The 21,589-nt window shown below is 33.0% G+C and overlaps 1 protein-coding gene and 1 long non-coding RNA gene across 2 annotated transcripts; both read right to left on the minus strand.

The window, feature by feature from the left end:
* Positions 1–3,570: 3,570 nt before the first annotated feature.
* LOC114580546 lies at positions 3,571–6,186 on the minus strand. The gene is made up of 2 exons (XR_003701993.1): positions 6,057–6,186; positions 3,571–3,806 (listed from the first exon to the last, which is right to left on the minus strand). It is a non-coding gene; the product is annotated as an uncharacterized LOC114580546 (long non-coding RNA).
* A 2,002-nt stretch (positions 6,187–8,188) lies between these two features.
* LOC110098640 (protein EI24 homolog) lies at positions 8,189–17,395 on the minus strand. Its single transcript, XM_028698473.1, has 10 exons — positions 17,033–17,395; positions 16,857–16,922; positions 15,909–16,059; positions 13,560–13,612; positions 11,184–11,318; positions 11,001–11,064; positions 10,760–10,845; positions 10,548–10,630; positions 10,299–10,375; positions 8,189–8,308 (listed from the first exon to the last, which is right to left on the minus strand). The coding sequence occupies exons 1-10, from the start codon at positions 17,131–17,133 to the stop codon at positions 8,189–8,191; spliced, it is 936 nt and encodes a 311-aa protein (XP_028554306.1). The 5' UTR covers positions 17,134–17,395.
* Between the last annotated feature and the right edge of the window lie 4,194 nt (positions 17,396–21,589).

Genomic DNA, 21,589 nt, shown 5'->3' on the forward strand with positions numbered 1-21,589 from the left:
AATCTTCAGCAGCCTGAGGTCCTACAGCTCCTTTGAAAACCAGAGGTTTCAATTTGTGAAATGTCTGTAAATGCTTGTCTACTTCTTCTTCTTTGCTTCCAACTAACTTACTCTGTGCATCTCCCATTACTTGCGCTATAGCAGTAGCCAACTGCATCATACTTTCTGAAGGTACTAGAGCTGCACTGTGTTGCTCATTTGGTACACTTGACTCTGGATTATCCATTTAACTTTTTCACTGCATAGTTCAGTATAATAGGAATGATATACACATGCAACTATGTATGCCAAATGATGCACTTGAAACTACCCATTCTACCCAACTCTCAATCAAATCCTATAACTCTGGTAACAATCAATTCTTTCAATAACACTGCTCTGATACCACTAAATTTGTGACGCCGCAAGATCTAACTTGGAAGAATTATTCAATCGATCCTCTAAATTATAACTTACCAGAGCTATCTATAATCATCAATCAGATAAACAGTCTAACAAAATCTACAATTTAAAAAACATCAATGTACATATTCTGATCATTCCCAAAAGTACATTTACAATACTCAGGATCTACATATCAATCACAAGTAATCTATAATGTCCTGAGTACAAAAAGAATCACTATAACAAAATGATAAAAACCTGAAGTTTCCTGATCAACCTCAATCTTCTGCTCCCCTGCCCTAACCTGAAAATATTAACCATATATAATGAGCTTCAAAAAGTCCAGCAGGTCACCTATTACCTACAACTGAAATCAAAGCACAGTGCTGAATAATATGTATGTCAATCAGTCAAATCCATAACAATCACTTGCACATGATCATTGAATCTATGCAGATATAAAAATCAGTAATCAATGCATGATCGATGGAATCCCAAAATCATCAGTAGAATGACCAATAAACAGTAAAGAAATCCATAATGCTCAATAAATCAATACATACGTCAATTCCATCATATCTGAAATATCGGTCAAATCCATAGGGAAAATATCGTATCAGTAATATTAGTTAAATCAATATCGTATCGATAGAATCAATCAAATCATTAATAAAGAAATCATCTCCAATCAATACTATCAATCTGTATGAAATCAAATAAAACAATCAATCAATACATCGTAAGAACAATTGAAATCAAATCAATACAGTAAAAACATATTCTATATCACATGGTTAATGTATCACATGTGGCAGATCAATATTCGGTGTATCAATGAATCAATGGTATCAATAAATCTATAGTATCAATGAATCAATCATATCAGTGTCCGTAGTATCAATGAATCAATGCAATAACAATATCCATATCAGTATCAGTATTTAGTGACATGAGTATGCAATATCAATGAAATCGTACAGTAATAGTAAACCCATAAATCCGTCAGAAAATCCATTCAATAGCAATAAATCAATTTCATATCAATAAATCAGTCAATCGATAAATCAATAAAGAAAGTATAAGAACAATACTTTACACATGCATTCAATACAGTAGTCTTAATGAACAAGTACAATCACTAGCTATTAAGGCGTTTTTCGGTCTTGGAATATTGATGAATCGTTGTATATCCGTTGGCTCAATAATAGAGTCGTCACACTTTACCCGTCGACCGCCCGTCGGCATAATAATCTCCTTATGACTCCCAATCATTGTATCTATGATCAATAGAGGATAACACCAAACCCTTTTTAAAGGAAAGCTCGTCGGCCCACCATCCTGTACAGGTCAAATCAATCTCCAACCAACGGTTCAACCAGCCTTTACTTGTCTTTCAGTAATATAATAGTAATTCAATCATACATATATCCACATTCGTATACATATCATAAATGCATTGCGATCAATAAATATGATTTGACCCAATTTAGAAAACTCCATAAAATATCGTATAGTAGACAGAAGTTATAAAATGCACAGTTCCAAAAAAATTTCAAATTACTAGAAATCGAATAAAACAACATTTCAAAGCTTTACTTGTACTGAAACACTATTTTTCAACAGCCTGATATTTTTCTATTCGATAAAAACACATCAGACTACAAAATACCCGGTAAAAACTTTCCAGAAAATACTTAAATCATGCAAAATCATCATTTCAATAACATACCAAAAGTTACGCGGTAAAAGTTACGTCCATACAAAGATAGGGTCATTTTTCGGTAATGGAAACACAAAACTGAGTAGAAAAATACCAAAATACGAAATCTTCGAAATCAGAAATAGGATTTGAATTCCTTACTTTGAGACAAACTAATCTTCCAACTGCGTCGTCGGACGGAAAGTGCTTTGCGGCCACCGAAATCAAGCTTTCCCTTCTCTTTCTCTCACTCGCTTTTTCTTTCTCTTCAAAATATCTCAAAATATCTCAAATCCTCTATTTAAATCAAGCAGGATCGTCCCAGACGATTCCTATTCATCCCGGGACGAGTTGCTCTCGGGACAAATTTTGTCCCGACGGACCATCTCGACTCATACAGGTTCGTCCAGACGAACCATACAGATTCTTCACAATTTTCTTCACTTCGTCCCGTACTAATGTAAGTTCGTCCGGACTAACAGCACTCACAAAAATAAAAATTTCAAGGGTTTTACAGCTTATACCCAACTTAAGAAATTTGCTAACAATGCCTGAAAAATATCAGAAGTAGAAATATTATCTTTAGTAACACCAACATCAACATTAAAAGGTTCTTGAATAGATGAAAGAGGAGGCCTAGATGAAGTTACAATATCCAAATCCATCGCAACCAATATCATCAACAATGAAATATAAAAAAAACAACAAAGGTATGAAAACCCCCCACCTTAAGAAAAATTATTCTGTCAGGCTACCTGACGTAGAGATACATCAGGTAGCCTATAATACGTCGCCACATGCACTTATTCTTTACCGCGCAGCCTGACGACCCGACCCGGAGCGGACCCGGGAGTTGGTGTAGCTCGGTATTGCTAGGTATTGATCCATTTTACTCGACAAAAATGAAAAATACTATTCTGTGAAGACCAATACCGAGCAATACCGAGTTCTTTTAGGTATTACTCGGTATTGCTCGGTATTAATACCAAGTTCTTTTAGGTATTGCTCGGTATTGCTCTTTACAGATCGTTATTGTCAAGCAATACCGAGTAATACCTAGCAATACCGAGCAAATACCGAGCAATACGCGAACATAGTAATCCCAGATTTGGTACGAGTCGGATCGTCGGGCCGCGCGGCAAAGAATAAGTGCACATGGCGACTTATTATAGGCTACCTGATGTATCTCTACGTCAGGTAACCTGACGGAATATTTTTTCCCACCTTAATCCCTTGGAAGAGGAAGAAGAAGATTAGTAGAGAAACAAGGAAACTAGAGGAAAAATTCAATAATTCCTCATTAATAATTTTATGCCCAAGTTTTAATAAATAAAATATTGTATATACACACACAAACTAACATTTAAAGATTAAAGATTGAAGATTGCAATATAAAATTACTTATAGGTTGCCATAGGAGATTCTTAGAGTTCTAAGAATTATTTTATCAAAATTTGTGCTTTCAACCTCCATAACGGCCCACAATCTTACTTTGCACCTTATTTACATTTAAAAAGCTAGTCATATTACAGTATAAAATTACACTTACATATATATACTCAAACATTTGTACAAAGAAGGGTTTCCATAGGAGAACAATGTAATGTAGATTCAATTATTTTTCCGTTGAAGGGAAACCATGAAAAGGAGACCTGATGCAGAAGTTGGCTGAACTTGTCACTGTTCTTTTCTCACATTTGGGATAAAGCGCAGCACAAACATCCTGTTTAAGAAAAAAAAATCAACATCACATTGAGAAATAAGTTTAAGAACAAGCGCAAAGAAAATTTTCTAGTCTGATGAGATTATAAAATGTAGAATATAGTCGATTGCATTGCAAGAGGTGTACTGCCATCTTATTTGCCATTGTATAAAACAATAAAGGAAATATAGTAAAAATAAATTTCGATGACTTGAATATGTATCATAAAGGGTAAAGGATAAACAATAAGATGCTAGATAAAATTTATGTTAGGTAGAGGTAGATCTAAAAAGACTTGATTAGAAAATTTTAGAAATGACCCGTCTTTATTAGATTTAAACAAGAATTTGATTTTTAATAGGACATAATGGAGAAAAAAGATTCATATAGCTGATCCCACATAGTAGAACAAAGGCTTGATGTTGTTATTGTTGTTGGTGTTGTTGTTTCTATATCTTTAATAAAAAGTTCTACTATCTAGCTCATATTATCATTTTTTAATTTATCCTTCTTAATTATGCTACAAATACTTCTTAACGTTCCTTTCTTTTATCATACTCAACTTGTCTATTGAAGAATTGTTTATTACGAAATACTTTGATCAACTTAACATTGTTACAATCTTATAAAATTTATCTTTAAGCCTCTATAATATTCTCTCATCATATTATAAGTATTTCCCTAATTGAAACACCTAGCCTTAGCTCTAGAAATTACAAGCTCGTTTGCATCCACTTTTTTTTTGCATAATAAATCTAAGATGCCTAAACTCATCTTAACTAGATATCACTTTATCTTCTAATAATAGTGATTGATAATTAGAAATATAACACATACTAAAATTGTATATAATTTACCAAATCTTTGATCTCCTGATTCTAAATTTGTTATGTTGTAAAAATTTTCTACATTGCTCTATATTTTCATGTATTTTAACAAATGTTTCACCGACTGTAAAGAAATCATACATCAAGAAACATCACTTTGAATATCCTTTGTATGCATTTTTATGACTAATACAAAAAGATGCAAGCATGATGTTTATCCTTGATGTAAACCTATAATGATTAAGAACTCCTTCATTATTTCTTAACTACTATTAATAATGGTTAATACTCTACCACATATATCTTCAATATCTTCAGCATATCCCTAACACACCCTTTTTTTTACTGTGCACCAGATCAATTTTTACACTCCTCAAAACAAATAAAAATCATATGAAGATCTTTTCTTTGCTCTATATATTTCTTATTAATTCTCTTAACACAAAACTGCATCCATAGTGGATCTTCTTAATCTAAATTCATATTGATCTTCTTAATCTACCATGTCAATAAAATTTTATACTTCATTACTCTCTCTCATAACATCATTGTATGATTTATAAGTTTAATTCCCCTATAATTACCACAATCTTGAACTTCTTTTTTGTTTTTGAATATTAGTGATGAAGTGCTTATTATCCAATCATTTGACAATTGTAATCCTCTTAGCTTTAAAAATTCTATTAAAAGTATTTATTAATCAGACTAAAATATTATTCATATCTCTGAAATCATTTTTGGGGGTCAATTAATCTAGAACATATCTCATTATTTTAATTATTATTATTATTATTTAACAGCATTCATTTTCGTTTACCAATTTTATGCTCACTCCATCATCAAACATCATTATATATGACTTAATTATAAAACTCGCCAAAAAATTTAGTTAATAGAACCAGCCATCTTTCCCGCATCAATTTTTTCTTGACTACAGAATTTGAATTTGCTTCTCTTAAAGACTAGCAACTTTTTAAAAGTTCTGCCATCTTATCCCAAGGCATGAAGACCTATTGATCATTCCGTTTATACTCCTAGAATAATATCCATAACAATTTCTGTGTTTTATAGTCAATTTCCTCCTAAAATCATCTTACAAATTTTTAAACTTTTTTCTTCCAAGCCAAAAAAAAAAAAAGAAAAATATTTCTGATTTCAAACTCTAATTCCAAAAATTACTAAGCTCTCTTCTCGATTCTTAATTTCATAATCTCTACTACCAAGAACAACGTTTTCACTAGCAAGTTAGAATTCTTACTAAATCAATGAACTATCATAAAAAATTTCATGCGTTTAAGAAATGAAGCTTGCAAAGAACTCTTCAAACTCTTCTGAAAGACCTACAATGGCGTGTGTCAACCAGCGGGGAAGCAAGAGTTTTTGTATTTTCAGCTACAAATACGCAATCAATATGAACCTGACTACGAAGTGAACAATTTCTTACGATAGCGTGTCTGCTGCATAAAATATTGGAACTTTTCCAGGTCCTCCTCCATTCCACTCTCCTCTGATGGAATCAATAACTTGCTCTGCCAGGCTACCTGCTGCTGTCAATACAAACTGACAAAACAATAGACAATCAAATGATTATCTTATCTGCCATTGTATAAAACAATAAAGGAAAGATAGTAAAAATAAATTTCGATGTCTTGAATATGTATCATAAAGGGTAGAGGATAAACAATAAGATGCTAGATAAAATTTATGTTAGGTAGAGGTAGACCTAAAATGATTTGGTTAGAAAATTTTAGAAATGATCATTCTTTATTAGATTTAAACAAGAATTTGATTTTTAATAGGACATAATGGAGAAAAAAGATTCATATAACTGATCCCACGTGGTAGAACAAAGGCTTGATGTTGTTGTTGTTGTTGTTGTTGTATCTTTAATAAAAAGTTCTCCTACTATCTATCTCATATTATCATTTTTTAATTTATCCTTCTTAATTATGCTACAAATACTTCTTAGCGTTCCTTTCTTTTATCATACTCAACTTGTCTATTGAAGAATTGTTTATTACGAAATACTTTGATCATCTTAACATTGTTACAATCTTATAAAATTTATCTTTAAGCCTCTATGATATTCTCTCATCATATTATAAGTATTTCCCTAATTGAAACAACTAGCCTTACCTCTAGAAATTACAAGCTCGTTTGTATCCTTTTTTTTTTTTTTTTTTTTTTGCATAATAAATCTAAGATGCGTAAACTCATCTTAACTAGATATTATCTTCTAATAATAGTGATTGATAATTAGTAATATAACACATACTAAAATTGTATATCATTTACCAAATCTTTGATGTCCTAATTCTAAATTTGTTATCTTGTAAAAAATTTCTACATTGCTCTGCATTTTCATGTATTTTAACAAATGTTTCACCGACTGTAAAGAAATCATACATGAAGAAACATCACTTTGAATATCCTTTGTATGCATTTTTATGATTAATACAAAAAGATGCAAGCATCATGTTGATCCTTGATGTAAACCTATAATGATTAAGAACTCCTTCATTATTTCTTAATTCTTAACTACTATTAATAATGGTTAATACTCTACCACATATATCTTCAGCATATCCCTAACACACCCTTTTTTTTACTGTGCACCAGATCAATTTTTACACTCCTCAAAACAAATAAAAATCATATGAAGATCTTTTCTTTGCTCTATATATTTTTTATTAATTCTCTTAACACAAAACTACATCCATAGTGGATCTTCTTAATATAAATTCATATTGAACTTCTTTTTTGTTTTTGAATATTTGTGATGAAGTGCTTATTCTCGAATAATTTGACAATTATAATCCTCTTAGCTTTAAAAATTCTATTAAAAGTATTTATAAATCAGACTAAAATATTATTCATATCTCTGAAATCATTTTTGGGGGTCCATTAATCTAGAATATATCTCATTATTTTAATTATTATTATTATTTAACAGCCTTCATTTTCCTTTACCAATTTTATGCTTACTCCATCATCAAACATCATTATATATGACTTAATTATAAACTCGCCTAAAAATTTAGTTAATAGAACCAGCCATCTTTCCCGCATCAATTTTTTCTTGACTACAGAATTTGAATTTGCTTCTCTTGAAGACTAGCAACTTTTAAAAGTTCTACCATCTTATTTCAAGGCATGAATACCTATTGATCATTCCGTTCATACTCCTAGAATAATATCCATAACAATTGCTGTGTTTTATAGTCAATTTTCTCCTAAAATCATCTTACAATTTTTTAAACTTTTTTCTTCCAAGCCAAAAAAAAAAGAAAAATATTTCTGATTTCAAACTCCAATTCTAAAAGTTACTAAGCTCTCTTCTCGATTCTTAATTTCATAATCTCTAGTACCAAAAACAACATTGTCACTAGCAAGTTTAGAATTCTTAATAAATCAATGAACTATCATGCGTTCAAGCAATGAAGCATGCAAAGAACTCTTTAAACTCTTCTGAAAGACCTACAATAGCGCGTGTCAACCAGTGGGGAAGCAAGAGTTTTGTATTTTCTGCTACATATACGTAATCAATACGAAGTTGATTAAGAAGTGAACAATTTCTTACGATAGCGTGTCTGCGGCATAAAATATTGGAACTTTTCCAGGTCCTCCTCCATTCCACTCTCCTCTGATGGAATCAATAACTTGCTCTGCCAGGCTACCTGCTGCTGTCAATACAAACTGACAAAACAATAGACAATCAAATGATTGCTTTTCTAACACAAAATACACAGCTTTGCGGTAAAAGAGAAATGCAATTATGAATGCAAAAACAATGATCAAGTGACAACAACAAAAAATAGAAGAATAAATAAGCTCCTGGATGCAAAGATGACCTTTAAGGCTTCGATTGGAACGGCTTTCTTACTGCTTCATAAAGGAGCTTTTTAGTTAAAAAATGTTAATTTTTTTAATAGAAAGTTGTTTTAAGAAGCAATAAGAAAGTCATCCCAAACGAAGTCTAAGTCTAAATGCACATTTCATTGCTTTGCCTATTTAGTTTCGCTTTCCATTTTCAGGCGTTCCCTACTTGAGTTTCTCGAGTTTTAAATGTATTCAGACTGGGTGGAACTTGAAAGAAATAAAAATATCCATTGCATTGAACCTATAGGGTCTCGGGAGGGTTAATGTACATACACTTAATCCTGAATTTGCAGAGAGGCTATTGAACATGAGTCAGCCATCATATCTAGTTTAAACTGGCTATATTGAACAAGAGTAAGCCATCATATCTATATAATGAATACTTCTTGACTAGCCAAGCTTCTTTAGTCAAATTCATAAGGTGGATTTAGGAAGTCTATCTGAAGACTTCTTGCCTTCAGGCTCCCCAAGTCAAATTCTTAAGATAGGTTTAGGAATCCCATCACACGCCTTCAGTTACACCAAACGATCACCAAAGTACAGGTCGAATGTATTCCCAGAAATGGAAATCTAATGAAGACATAAATGCCATCTCAATAGGCCACGGCATCCATTGTATATGCAACGCATGAAAATCAATGCATCGTTTGGGACGGCTTTCTTACTACTTAAAACAGCTTTTTAGTATAAAAAATTTAGTTTTTGTGCTAGAAAGTTGTTTTAAGTAGTAAAAAAGCCGTCCCAAACGAAGCCCAAGACAACTGAGGAACACAATCTTGGGTGATGATGACTTCAGCGAACTAGGAAAACCTAATAATGAATTACAAAAAGCAGATGAAACCAAAATAAGTACATAAAAATATAGTGGTCAACATACTGCACCTCCTTGGAACTAACATTAAAATTTCCCAAAAAATTGAAAATGCCCAAGCTAACGAAGATCTAGTTCAGAGTACTCTAGCTAAAAAAGATGAAAAATAAGGAGAAAAATTTTATGCAAGACCGTACACTAGGTTGGATCATGGTACAACACTATCAGAATCAGTAAAAGCATGAAAAGAAATACGCTTGGCGTTTAAAAAATTGGCCAAAACTCATGGCTCAAAGACCGATCTTAGAATTACTAATATGAAAGTATCTGATAGGAAACCCTTGTAGATCTCAAGCAAATCTTATAAAAAATTGAATTTCAGAAAGACTTCACCACAAATCTCCAATCAAACTCAGGAAAACAGCGACTATAATGTAGGAATTGATAAAAACATAAAGAAAATAATAAGATACAATTGATCCTCTCTTCGAGAGGAGGATATTTCTCTCCCAACTCTCTAGATGCCACTAGAGCCCAAAAACACCAAGGAAACACATAACTTCAGCAATAATCAAGATAACTGTAACCTTTTTTTTTTTTTAAGATAACCGTAACCTTAATTCCAACCTCCTAAATAAAGCACACAATAATTAACTCCCAAAAAACTAAACAGCCCTCTTAATTCAAAATTTCCCTTCTAATCCCTCATCCTCTCTCTCTACTTAACCCGTGGGTCTCGATGGGGGGGGGGGGGGTGGAGAACACACTAGGGGTTGAAAAACAGCATGCTTACGCCTGTTGTAAACAAGGGGTCGGCCCAAATGTTGGACTAGCTGGATCGATCTATCAGTATCTTAGCATTACCAACTAGCCACCAGCGAGGCCATGAATGCCCACGGCCATTATGTTCAAAATGGATTTATGAAAGTGATTCACTTAAGCAACATAAGCCCATGCATATGATGAATAATAAACAAAATTAGTCAAAGTGCATACCAAAGGAAAAAGTATAGCCATAACACCATAGCTCACAAGTCGAGAGAAAAAAAATATTGCTAGCACGCAAGGACTTCCTGAAATTAATACCAAAAGAATGTTAATAGCATACATGACATATACCACAAAAACTATTAACCGAGCATGCTTATGCATTCCATAATTATTTAGATTATACATCCAATTTATGTTATTACACCTCATTACATTATGTGTAATAGAAATAAACTTAAAGAAAGAAATCAGTACCAAATCCTGCAAAGAAGGCCCAGTTTGATTCAAAGAACTCCAGCCTTTTGTCTAAACTGAGTTCGGAAAGATTCCATTTATACCTGGGAACATTAAAGTAGAAAATGAATTAAAGCAATCAAGCAACATAAAGAACATCATACAAAATCGTATTTAATTGTTTATTCTCAAAGTCTATTGGTACACAAAGTCGCCAAAAGCGGGCAACATACTCGAAACAGTAATATGCATACATCCAGGCATTGAGCAGAAAACTGATTGCTGTGCCAATGTAAGGTATAAATAGAGCTGCAACAACCTGAATTCTAAAAAAGAACACTGTTGTAAGTACACTAGAAAAACAAAATTGAAACTGAAAAACCAGCTTGACATTCACCATGCATCGTAAAACACTTTATCAAAGATATAAAACACGGACATCGCATTGAAGGTATTTAAACAAAATAACTGCACCTCTATGAAGAAGAAGGTTAATAAAAGAAGTGAATATAATTGTTCACCAATTCCAACCACAACCCTGTTGAATAAATGATAAAGATTTATGAGTAAGGCAAAAGATAATTCTAACTTCAAAGATATTAATCTTAGCTGAAGCTTCTGATAACTTGGAATTTCAGTTTTTGAAATGAAACAGACCCCTCAAGCCCACCAGGTCTGCTTGAATGCATGCCATTTTGATTGTCTTGTGAAGCTCTTTCTCCTGAAGCTTTTGCCAGATGCATCCCTTTTCTTTTGAGAACCTCAAAAGCATACCTAGCAATGTCGTTATACCTGGATTGGTAAAACAAGAACAGAGTATAAGTTTGGCAAAGAGAAAAAAATTTTATGGATCGGTAATGCTATTATACAAAACAGCAGATATCAAGCAAAACAAATTAAATCTTTACATTCATTAAAAAAACTCATATCTACATGAAACCTTCATCAGCAAATACATACCTTACAATAACAACAACATTATTCTTTTATCCCACTACGTGGGGTCAACTACATGAATCTTTTTTCTCCATTGTGTCATGTTAAGAGTCAAATTCTCATTTAAATCTAATAAAGAAAGGTCATTTCTAATATTTTCTAACCAAGTCTTTTTAGGTCTACCTCTACCTATCTTAACATAAGACAAATCTAATAGACTAATACATCTACTCTCCTAACCGGGTCATCGGAAGGCCGCCGTTTTATGTGACCAAACCATCGAAGGAGACTCTCTCTAATATTATCTTCCATTGGAGCTATGTTAGGAAATTCTTGAGAAATCAAAGTAATCCCTAACAAGCGAGAAGAAAACAACAAACGAACAAGATTCGGATGGAAAAATTCAGCAAAAACAACACATTTTGATTGACGGAAATCAAATAAACAATGAACCAAACAAGATACAATAGATCCTCGATTTGAGAGGAGGATCTTCTCTCCCAATCCCTAGAAGAAATCTAGAGTCCAAGACTCCAAGATAATAACACTCAAAAACAGCCAACAAAACATGCATAACCCTAACCCTAAATAATTCTTGCTATTTAATCCCTCCCCTAATTTCAAACACCGGATTGAAACTTTTTCCTCCCACTCCTAGTCGCCCCCCTCTTCTTCCCTAATCGTCTTGCCTAGTGTGCCCCACTAGATTAGGGTGGCACCATCAAGGGGGTGGTTTGTCCGCCTCCTATAACAAAGAACCGGCCTTTGGGCCAGTTGGGCCAGTTGGGCCGGTTCAAAGAGAACCGGCCTAACAAGTTACTCCAACCTTTTCATGTATATGCTCGTTTTGTATCTTGTCTTTAAGAGTAAAGTCACTCATCCACTTAAACATCCTCATCTCTGCAACACTTAACTTAATATTACGCTTTTCTTTTAATGGCCAACATTCTGCACCATAAAGAATTACAATTCTCACCACCATCTTATAGAAATTTTTCCTTAAATTTGAGGGGGACTTTCTATCACACAACAAGCCCGATGCATTCAACCACTTCAACCATCCAACTTGAATTCTACTAATAATATCCTCATCTATTTCACCATCAATCTGAACAGTAGATCAAAGATATTTAAAATGTGTACTCTTATTAATGACTTGATCGCCCAAAGTTTCAATCCTCCAATTAGATTTATTACTACTAAAATTACACTCCATATATTCGATCTACTCAAACGAAAACCTTTAGATTTTAAGGTTGATCTCCATAATTCAAGTTTACCTTTAACTCCCTCTCTAGTCTTATCAACAAGAAGAATATCATCAGCTAAAAGGATAAACTAGGGTGCAACCTCGTGCAAATGTCTAGTGAGAAAATCCATGACTAAAGCAAAAAGATATGAGCTTAAGGCTGATCCTTGATGTAATCCAACAGAAATAGGAAAACACTTGGTCAAACCACCTTGTGCTTGAACACAAGTAATAGCTATTGCATACATATCCTTAATGAATTGAATATAAACATTATTAACCCCTTTCTTTTCTAGAACTCTTCATAAGACTTCTCTTGGAACTTTATCAAATGCGTACCTTAAGAAGCTTAAAAATGACTTGTGATTGATCCATAATATTTAACCCACAAATTGTAAAGGTGCATGAAAAACCATATTCCTTAAGGGTTAAGTCGACTTATCATCCAAGCTCCCGGATAGTAATTTATAGTGTCCCCCTGAGCTACTCAGCCAACACCCTCAAACAACCACAGTCATGATTCTGAAACAAAATGTCATTCTCCACCCGAAACCCATCCTAACTTGAACATTGTCATAAAACGGAGGCTACTGCATTCTAGATTACTTTCAGGTAATACTAATGCCAAGAAAAAACAATTTAGAAGTCATCTCCCTTCCACATTAAGTTAAATTGTGATGTTATTGATTCAAAATAATAATAAAAAAAAAAACTAGTAGAAATTTTTCAGAGGAAAATTTTCTGGACAATTCTGAAGTTGGCTGAGCTACAAATTCTATGATGATGAAGAAATCTAGCTGCAAAAAGTAAATGAAATCTGACACTACACTGGAAGTAAGACGACCTACCACATGGTGCTCAGAATAATGCTGAACGCATAAAGTGGATAGAACCAAAAAACCTGGAAGGCAGCAGCAAATTGGTTAGTCTAACCACAGTGGTAATATCTAAGAATAAGATCAAGTATGAATCAACCATGAATTACGTAGGGAAGGGGAAAATAACGCAGAAACAAATGCAGAAATTAATAATTGACGAGGTGGATCTACTTGGTCTTTCAAAAGTAGGTGATGCAACCATCCAAAGGTTACTCCCCTCCCTGCACATAAAACTTTCGTCTCTCAATATTTAAGAAAAATATAGTTTGAACCCAAGAAGTTATTTCAAAAACTTTACTGCGAAATTTTCTTGAAACTTTAATTATTGGGTAGGGTTAGTGAGGTGCTGGGAGAGGGGATGCCAACACAACACAGATATTGAAGGGTGATAGCATTACAATAATTTTTAACTAAATATTGGAGGCTTCGAACAGAATAAAAGAAAATAATATAAAGCCAATTTGGTTGAATCACCCCTGTAAATGTAAATCTTTGACTGACGCATTTTTATGAGCAAAGGGAATATTTTGAAGATCTTGTATTTATGTAAGGGAAGAAAGCAATAGCAACAACGTCTTCTTCTCAATATCTAGTACTTATTTTCACAAGTGGTTGCCTTTCAACCACTAATATAGACAAAATCAAGATTTAAAACACAATTGGGTATTGAGGCGTTTTTTATTTATGTGGCGAGGCGTAAGTCTCAAGGCGTTTTGAGGTGTAAGCCTCAAAATTCAAAAATTTTGTAAAGTGAAAATAAAAGTTAAAAGTGATATTTTATACAATACTCAAATAATATGTTAATGGATAACAATATTAATTGAATTATGAAGTAACAAATTAACATAAATATGAAACAAAAATTGCACATGACATAAAGTGGCAAGTGATATATTATGTGAAATAGAATTGAAATTAAAATATTACAATAGCAAAATAACATAAAATATAAGAATTACATAAAAGTATTATATAAAACAAAGTTCAGCTCTAAATTCCTTCTTTCCCAATTTCATACCCATCGACATTTAATTCCTGAAAAAAAACTAAAATAATTGGCAACAACTCAGAAATCATCTGCACTATCATCATGCAATTTTTATTTGAGCCATCATCATGAAAAATTGATCTCTCCCATGCCTCATCTTGTGAAGTCCAATGCCTTCCAATATGTTTTTTATTCATTTATTTCAATCAGCTTTCTCTTTCATAAATATTTATCATTAACATAAACATGAGAGTAATACTCCAAAAATTTTGAAAGGGTGTAGCTTCCAAGTGATCCCCAGCGGTGGTGTTTGCGGGCAGAGGCGATGGGTTGGAGATCGAGGTAGCTGAGAGGAAACTTTTGCGGCTTGAAGGTGTATGTAGGTTTGATTTATTCACGCCTCAGCCAAACTAAGGCGCATGCCTCATAATAAAAACTCGAGGCATTTTTTTATTGAAATTGTGCTGAGGCAAGCCTCATATTGTGCAATTTTAAACAATCGACAAAATAGTATCTTTATCGTCAACTCCAACTTTGTATGATATCTTAAGTGTTTTAGTGGAGCAATGTAATAATTGTGCATTCGAAGGTGTATTCCACCAAACCAGATAAATTTATGTAGTTTATGTCTTCATCTGTGCTCTCTATTGTTATTATTCTCTCATCTTCATTTGATTTTTGCTCAAAAATTTATTAATATTCTAAAATTAGGGTCATTTCATAATAGTAATAAATGTGTTATTCATCTAAGTTCAAAGAATGGTCAGCCAGACTTATGCCAACTAAATGTAAGCCTTTCTTTTGTCCCAACGAGATTTCATTGATTTTCATTATTTTGGTGTTTCATGCCTATTAGCAAGGTTGAAAGGATAAATTGAGGTGCTAAAATTTTTTTAACATCATTTGTCAAAATTGATGACAGTAACAGTTAACAGCAAACTTTCAAATAGCAATATGGTTTAGATTAATGGTGATGTCCAACCTCAAACAAGATATGTTTTTCTTGAGCATAATGCTCTATTTTTAAAAAACAAGAACTCATGCCAAAACAAGAAGGCCTGTTAAATCACAGAGAAGAAAGAATATAATTTACACTACTGCTGCTAGAATGGAACTTCTAATAGCTTAAGAACAATGCTATTTGACATACACAAAACCATAAAGAAAGGCATTGATATATTTCTTTTCTTTTCAATCATGTTACACGGTTCATGAAATGTCAATGAAAAATTTACTGAAACAAGCTTTCCAACAAAATGATAGAAAAAAAATTACCGCAACAATCAACATTTGAACTAAAATTACTAAATGGAAAGCTTGCATTCACTTACATAGAACAGCTCAACAAGCACACGACGTGTGAAGGAATAGAGTGCCAAGGCTGTTCTACTCTGACATACGTGTTCTGAAACAAACTGCCCACACTCACTTGGCAATATCCATAACAAAGTTGGCATGACCACGGAATTGAACATAAATAAACTGCATAAAGTGAACCAAAAAATATTTTGAAGTGTAAAGCGACAAAAGCTTTTTTGAAATTACTATTTTGAAATGAAAATGCAAAAATAAATAGCAGTAATGCTGCAGTGAAGAAATTCATGAAATATTTTAGCTCTATAGCTGATGAAATCGGATAAATGACAAAAATTAGCAGTAAGGATGTTGCAATTGACTGAAGCATCATAATGTAGAGCATAAATTTTGTTAGAGTATCAGAAGAAGCTCATCAGGACAGATATTTAAGATCCTGTTTACTATTCAAATACAAGAAAAAGGATTGGATTTTTTTTTTCTCTTATATATCCTTGTGAATTGATTTTAGTAAACATTCAGGGCTTGCTTTGACGGTCTTGATTATGTTTCAACTAAAAAGAGAAGGATACAAATAATTTGGTCTCACTATTTATACATTCATATTAATCCTTCTTTTGTTATACAAATAGATCCACCATATCAGAACTAATCATGCAAAGGAAACCATTAATCTTCTACATTACAATTAATCATTATGATTTTCCGTAGCTGTTAAAATTATCTACACTTTTCTTTCATTTCCTTAACATTGATCAAATTAGTTTTAGCTAAACCAATAGGTACTACATCACCTTCAAGTACATAAAGCATGAATGAAAAATTCAAAAATATCAATTTTAACTCCATAAAAGACTGAACACGTTAAAGCCTTGATCAGTTCTTCTGTGACTACGTAATTACTTTCCAGGCTAAAAGCAATAGCAATCCTCTTAAATCAATTTTCAGGAGAACCCAAAGTTTACCTTCCTAGGAAGATAAGGCCGTTCAACAGGAAGCACTGCCCGGTTCGGATTGCGAGCGCCTTCGAACTAAATCAATTGGACACAAATATTAGAAACTGATGAGCACGGAAGCAAAATCGATGGTAGAATCGCATAGAGATTTCGAAACGATTAGAAGAGAAATTATGAGGACAAGCCTGAAGCAGAAGACGAAGACTCGGTGGAGGGAGCAGGCTTCCCTGAAGCCGGCGAGCCAGAGGATGGCCGACCTTCTCGCGTTCAGCGATAAGGCATCCATCAAAGAGAAGAAAAAGCCCAAAAAGAAAGTTATGGAATCGTTCCGCTCCTGCAATTTGCTCTGAGACCGAACCTTGCAAAAGGTTGGAACTTTTGCTTCAGGGTTACAGCGATGTTGGGAGGCAGCAGTGATACGCTTTGTTCACGGAAAGGAAAAGTTCTGAAACTAGCTGGAGCTTGCGTGAGAGGCGGTGGCCTGTTGGTCGGAAAAAAATTGAACTCCGCCGATCCGGGCTGAAACGCTCACGAAGCCTCAAATATGAATTCTAATTTCTATTTCAACGGAGATTTATTTATTTATTTATATTTTAAAACTCATATTTGATTTTAAATTTGATCCCATTTGTGAGACTTCTAGCTTTGTTTCAGTAATTATCAATGTTTTGATAATCTAACTGGGGTCAAATCGGATGCATAATAAATAATAAAATTATTAAAAATTATAAAATGAATGATAAATTTTCCTACAATAACTTCATTCTACATTTCATTATTATATCAAATTAATCAAAGAATATAAATATTGCATCAATTCAGTTTATAAAGCATAAAAAAATAACACAATATAAATATGACATTAAGTAAGTCCATAAAATATAAGTTCATAGATAAGTAAACAACTAAAGTACTCAACAAATGAGAAATTTTTTTAGAAATGCATATCTTTTGTTGAGCTCTATTGTGTGTTGGGTATTGAGGAATACAATATATCTTCAGTTCTCTTTCTCTAAAATGTGAAACCGTTAAAAAATTAAAATGAATAAAAAAAATTTTTTAGATCTTATAGTTTCTATCTCCATTTAGTGAAGCTTTGAAAACAAAATAAATATAATATACTCATCATAATTGTGCGCATAATATAAAATAAATAAGCAAAATTTTATAATAAGATTGTGACACTTTACAATACAATAACTGATAAGAAAAAGAAAAGCACATTCATAATACATATATGGAGTTACTAATGTTTCTCTTTCTTAGTTCAATAGTTTTAAAAATTCCACACAAAAAAAAATCAGATACCTCCTAATTTTCATCGTGAAATATATCCTTATAAATTAAGTTTTCATGTCACACTTCATCAAAATCTGCAGCTACAAATGCACCTAAATCATTGAAGTTAATTATGTCATATTCATCTCCTTCATTATCTAGTTCACATTCATAAACAAATAAAAAATATTAAATTAGATTGTATTTTTTATTTTATTTAAATGATATGTTCATATTTCACTAACTTATCAGGTGTAGGCTAAGTAAATGCAATGCTTGCTTCTTCAACAATAAGTATTGCAACCTCTTCGTATATCTCAGTTTCCAACTCCTCTAAGGCAAGATCTGCTAGTGATTCCCCATCAAGCACCAAAAAATCTACAATTTCAACACAAGTATAGTCAAGAGGATCATAGCTTCTTTTTTAGTTGAAATCTAAATAATGAAACAATAATTTTAGTGACAATTCTACATACATACAGTTTAATGACAATATTGACACGCATATTATGTTATAAAATTATAACTATTTTTTAAATTTAGATTATACCGAACATACAGGTCGTTCAATCATTGATGCTCCAAATGATCGCGTCTCTTTGAGTGAATTTGTTCAAAATCACTCTAATTTCTTTCGCAATCAGATGATGATGATAATGTTTGGCTTAGAATTCTTATAGCTACTTTCTACAAATTAGGAGAACTTGATCCAAACATCTTCCATTAATCATCTGCAAAATGAGATATTATAGAGCTTAGTAAATAAGCATATAAGTCAAAAAAATGTTTATGCATGGACATTTAAAAGATAACTACTAGGCTGCATTTCCTTTTTCATCATTAGAGCATTTGATTTTCGAAAACTTTCTATGCTATTTCAGAATAATTTAACCTCATTCATTGTAAGTGTGGGCTTATTACAAATATCTTTATTTCCAAGTAGTTTAACAAGGCCTTGCATTATTCTAGCTTGTGATAATAATTCTCCTTGTCGTACTGAAATTGAGGATTCATAAAGTATGCTACTACATGGATGCTCTGTCTCAATTGAGTGTCTCATCTTCTTTTAATTATACTGGTGAATGACTTATATAATCTTTTAATATTTCTGAATATAGCTTTGATTGCCTTCCGTGCCTTATATATTTCGTCATATAAATATCCAAGTGATGGTTTCCAATCTTAGTCAACAATGCGCAATAACCTGATCAAAGGACCTACTATCTTCGAAATTGTTAAACAATCATTCCAAAACTTTATATCTAAGATTATTACAGCTGCTTCTTTCCCCATACAAGTTTTGGATATCTTTGAATATGCATAGAACTTGTTTGTAATTAATGTTTGGAGATCATGTTTATGCTCACGTACACTCTTTAAGGTTATGAAATTTGGCGACTGGGATGGTCGAAGTAGTTCGCCGGTGGATGGGATGGCCGGAGGAGTGTGCCGAAAGCTAGGATGCTCGGAGCCTCGGAGGATTTCTTATGTCATTTCTGCTTCTACTTCAGTCATCGAGCGAATAGGGGAACAATCGAATATATGAATCGCGTATTTAGGGCAGAGGCTTGACATATACTTTCCAGGCTTGATTACACGTGTTTGATCATATTTGGATTGATGGCTGAGATTCATTATACTTAGAACCGTTCGGTTCTTCAAAACTCGCCTGGTTCGGCGGTTCACCGGTTCAACCTGGTTCTTGATCGATTTTTCACCGGTTTAACTTTCACCCGGTTCTTTCGGCTAACAAGACTGCCCGCCGGAATGATTCACGATTAAACCGGTCGAACTGACCGATCCGGTCCCGTTTTAAAAATGTTGGTAATTATAACTTTTATTTTTTGTGTGGCTATTATATTATTATTTTTAATAATACATAAGAGACACTAAAGTGAAAAAAGTATAAAATATTCTAACAAAAGTTTAAAATATTATTGTTTCATTTCAAATAAAAAATATAATATAATTTTCAAAATTCATCCTCAAATTTAATTTTGGTACATTTAAAAATTATTATATTTAGTCTATTTTCAAATACATTATAAATTTTTGTCATTATTGTCGTCGGCCGTCCTTGCCTGTTGTTAGTCGTACATCATTGCACCATCATCGCTCATTGCTAGCCTTCATTGTTACCACTTGTTGCCTTTGCCACCTTCCATTGTTGCTCCTCACCATCCAGCCATCACCGCTCACTACTAGTCGCCACTGCCACCTCCATTGCTAGATAGTGACCCCCACCATTGTTCGACACTATGATGTATTCATTTTATTTCAAGCTAAAAAAAATCACCTACATTTATTTTTACATTCATCAAACACATTTAAAATATTTTAATAATATTGTTATTCATTTTAATCAAGATTTCCTTTTAAACAAACAAAACAACCCCTTAAGAATTATCATTGCATTCATTGATTCATCATCATCACCATCATAATTTTCATTAACATCAAATGAGTTTATAAATATGTTTTCTTCGTTAATTTTTATTTGTAGTTTTTTTTGTTAATTATCACTATTTTTATTTATTAAAGGTCAAAATAGTCTTATGACTATTTACATGTGGCTAATTTAGTCATAGAGCATTATATTTCTTCAAATTTAATCCCTCAACTATACAGAATTAATCCAAAAATATCCTACGTAATTTGTTAAATATTTTCTCCTATAAGACAAATTTTTATTAATTATAAAACAAACATTACCATTTTCCCATTTCAAATCCTCATTTAAACATTACAATTTCCAACCAAAATTTAACCCATATTTTTCGATCATGCTTTCCTCAACAATTTGACCACAACACTCTCAATACATTAATTTAATTTAATATTTCAAAAATACCCCCAATTGTTAATTTTATAAATAAAAGGATCTCCATTTATATCCTCAAATATCCCATAATTATAATGTTGTGTTGGTATTCACACAATTTATAACACCCCCGCAACTCAAGCATATTGGCACATTCCAGAGAAGCACTTCACCCCACTCAAGCACCGTTTACCACAGCTGCTAAAATTGTGCTTATCAAGTGTTACATCGACGCATTTTCCGTCAAAGCAGGAATCTATAAATTTGCATATTCTTCCTCACCGATCACAATTGAGCTCGTCGCGGCTCGTATCAGTGCACTGATTGGCTCAGCAGGTCGGCTAGCCGTTCCCTGGAGTGTAACAGATCGCCATATTTCTTGAGCAGCCGCTACTCTTACTCGCAAGTCTGGTGAGAAATCGGGACCGGTAGCAGAGGAAAGGACAATGGAGGCCAACATTATGGCGATGATGATGAGGAAGGTGAAGCCCGGTGGAAATCATGTCATGACAGGTTTTGGAAGAGTGAGATGAGATGTGGGGGGGAGGGGGGGGGGGGGGAGTAGGGATTCATAGCTGATAAATGGAAGTGGAGTATAGGGAATTGGGACTTGATTATTGATGCAAAGATGAAGATTTAAGGA

This window comes from Dendrobium catenatum, unplaced genomic scaffold, assembly GCF_001605985.2.
Source record: "Dendrobium catenatum unplaced genomic scaffold, ASM160598v2 fragScaff_scaffold_1089, whole genome shotgun sequence".
NCBI classification, from domain to species: Eukaryota; Viridiplantae; Streptophyta; class Magnoliopsida; order Asparagales; family Orchidaceae; genus Dendrobium; species Dendrobium catenatum.

What these genes read in the sequence shown, in the direction of transcription:
- LOC110098640 (XM_028698473.1), bottom strand. Translation starts at nt 17,133, where the DNA reads ATGGATGCCTTATCGCTGAACGCGAGAAGGTCGGCCATCCTCTGGCTC. An exon ending in TGCTTGTTGAGCTGTTCTAT is followed by an intron (nt 13,613 to 15,908) that starts GTAAGTGAATGC and finishes GCTGCCTTCCAG; the next exon opens with GTTTTTTGGTTCTATCCACT. An exon ending in TATGCATATTACTGTTTCGA is followed by an intron (nt 10,631 to 10,759) that starts GTATGTTGCCCG and finishes TAATGTTCCCAG; the next exon opens with GTATAAATGGAATCTTTCCG.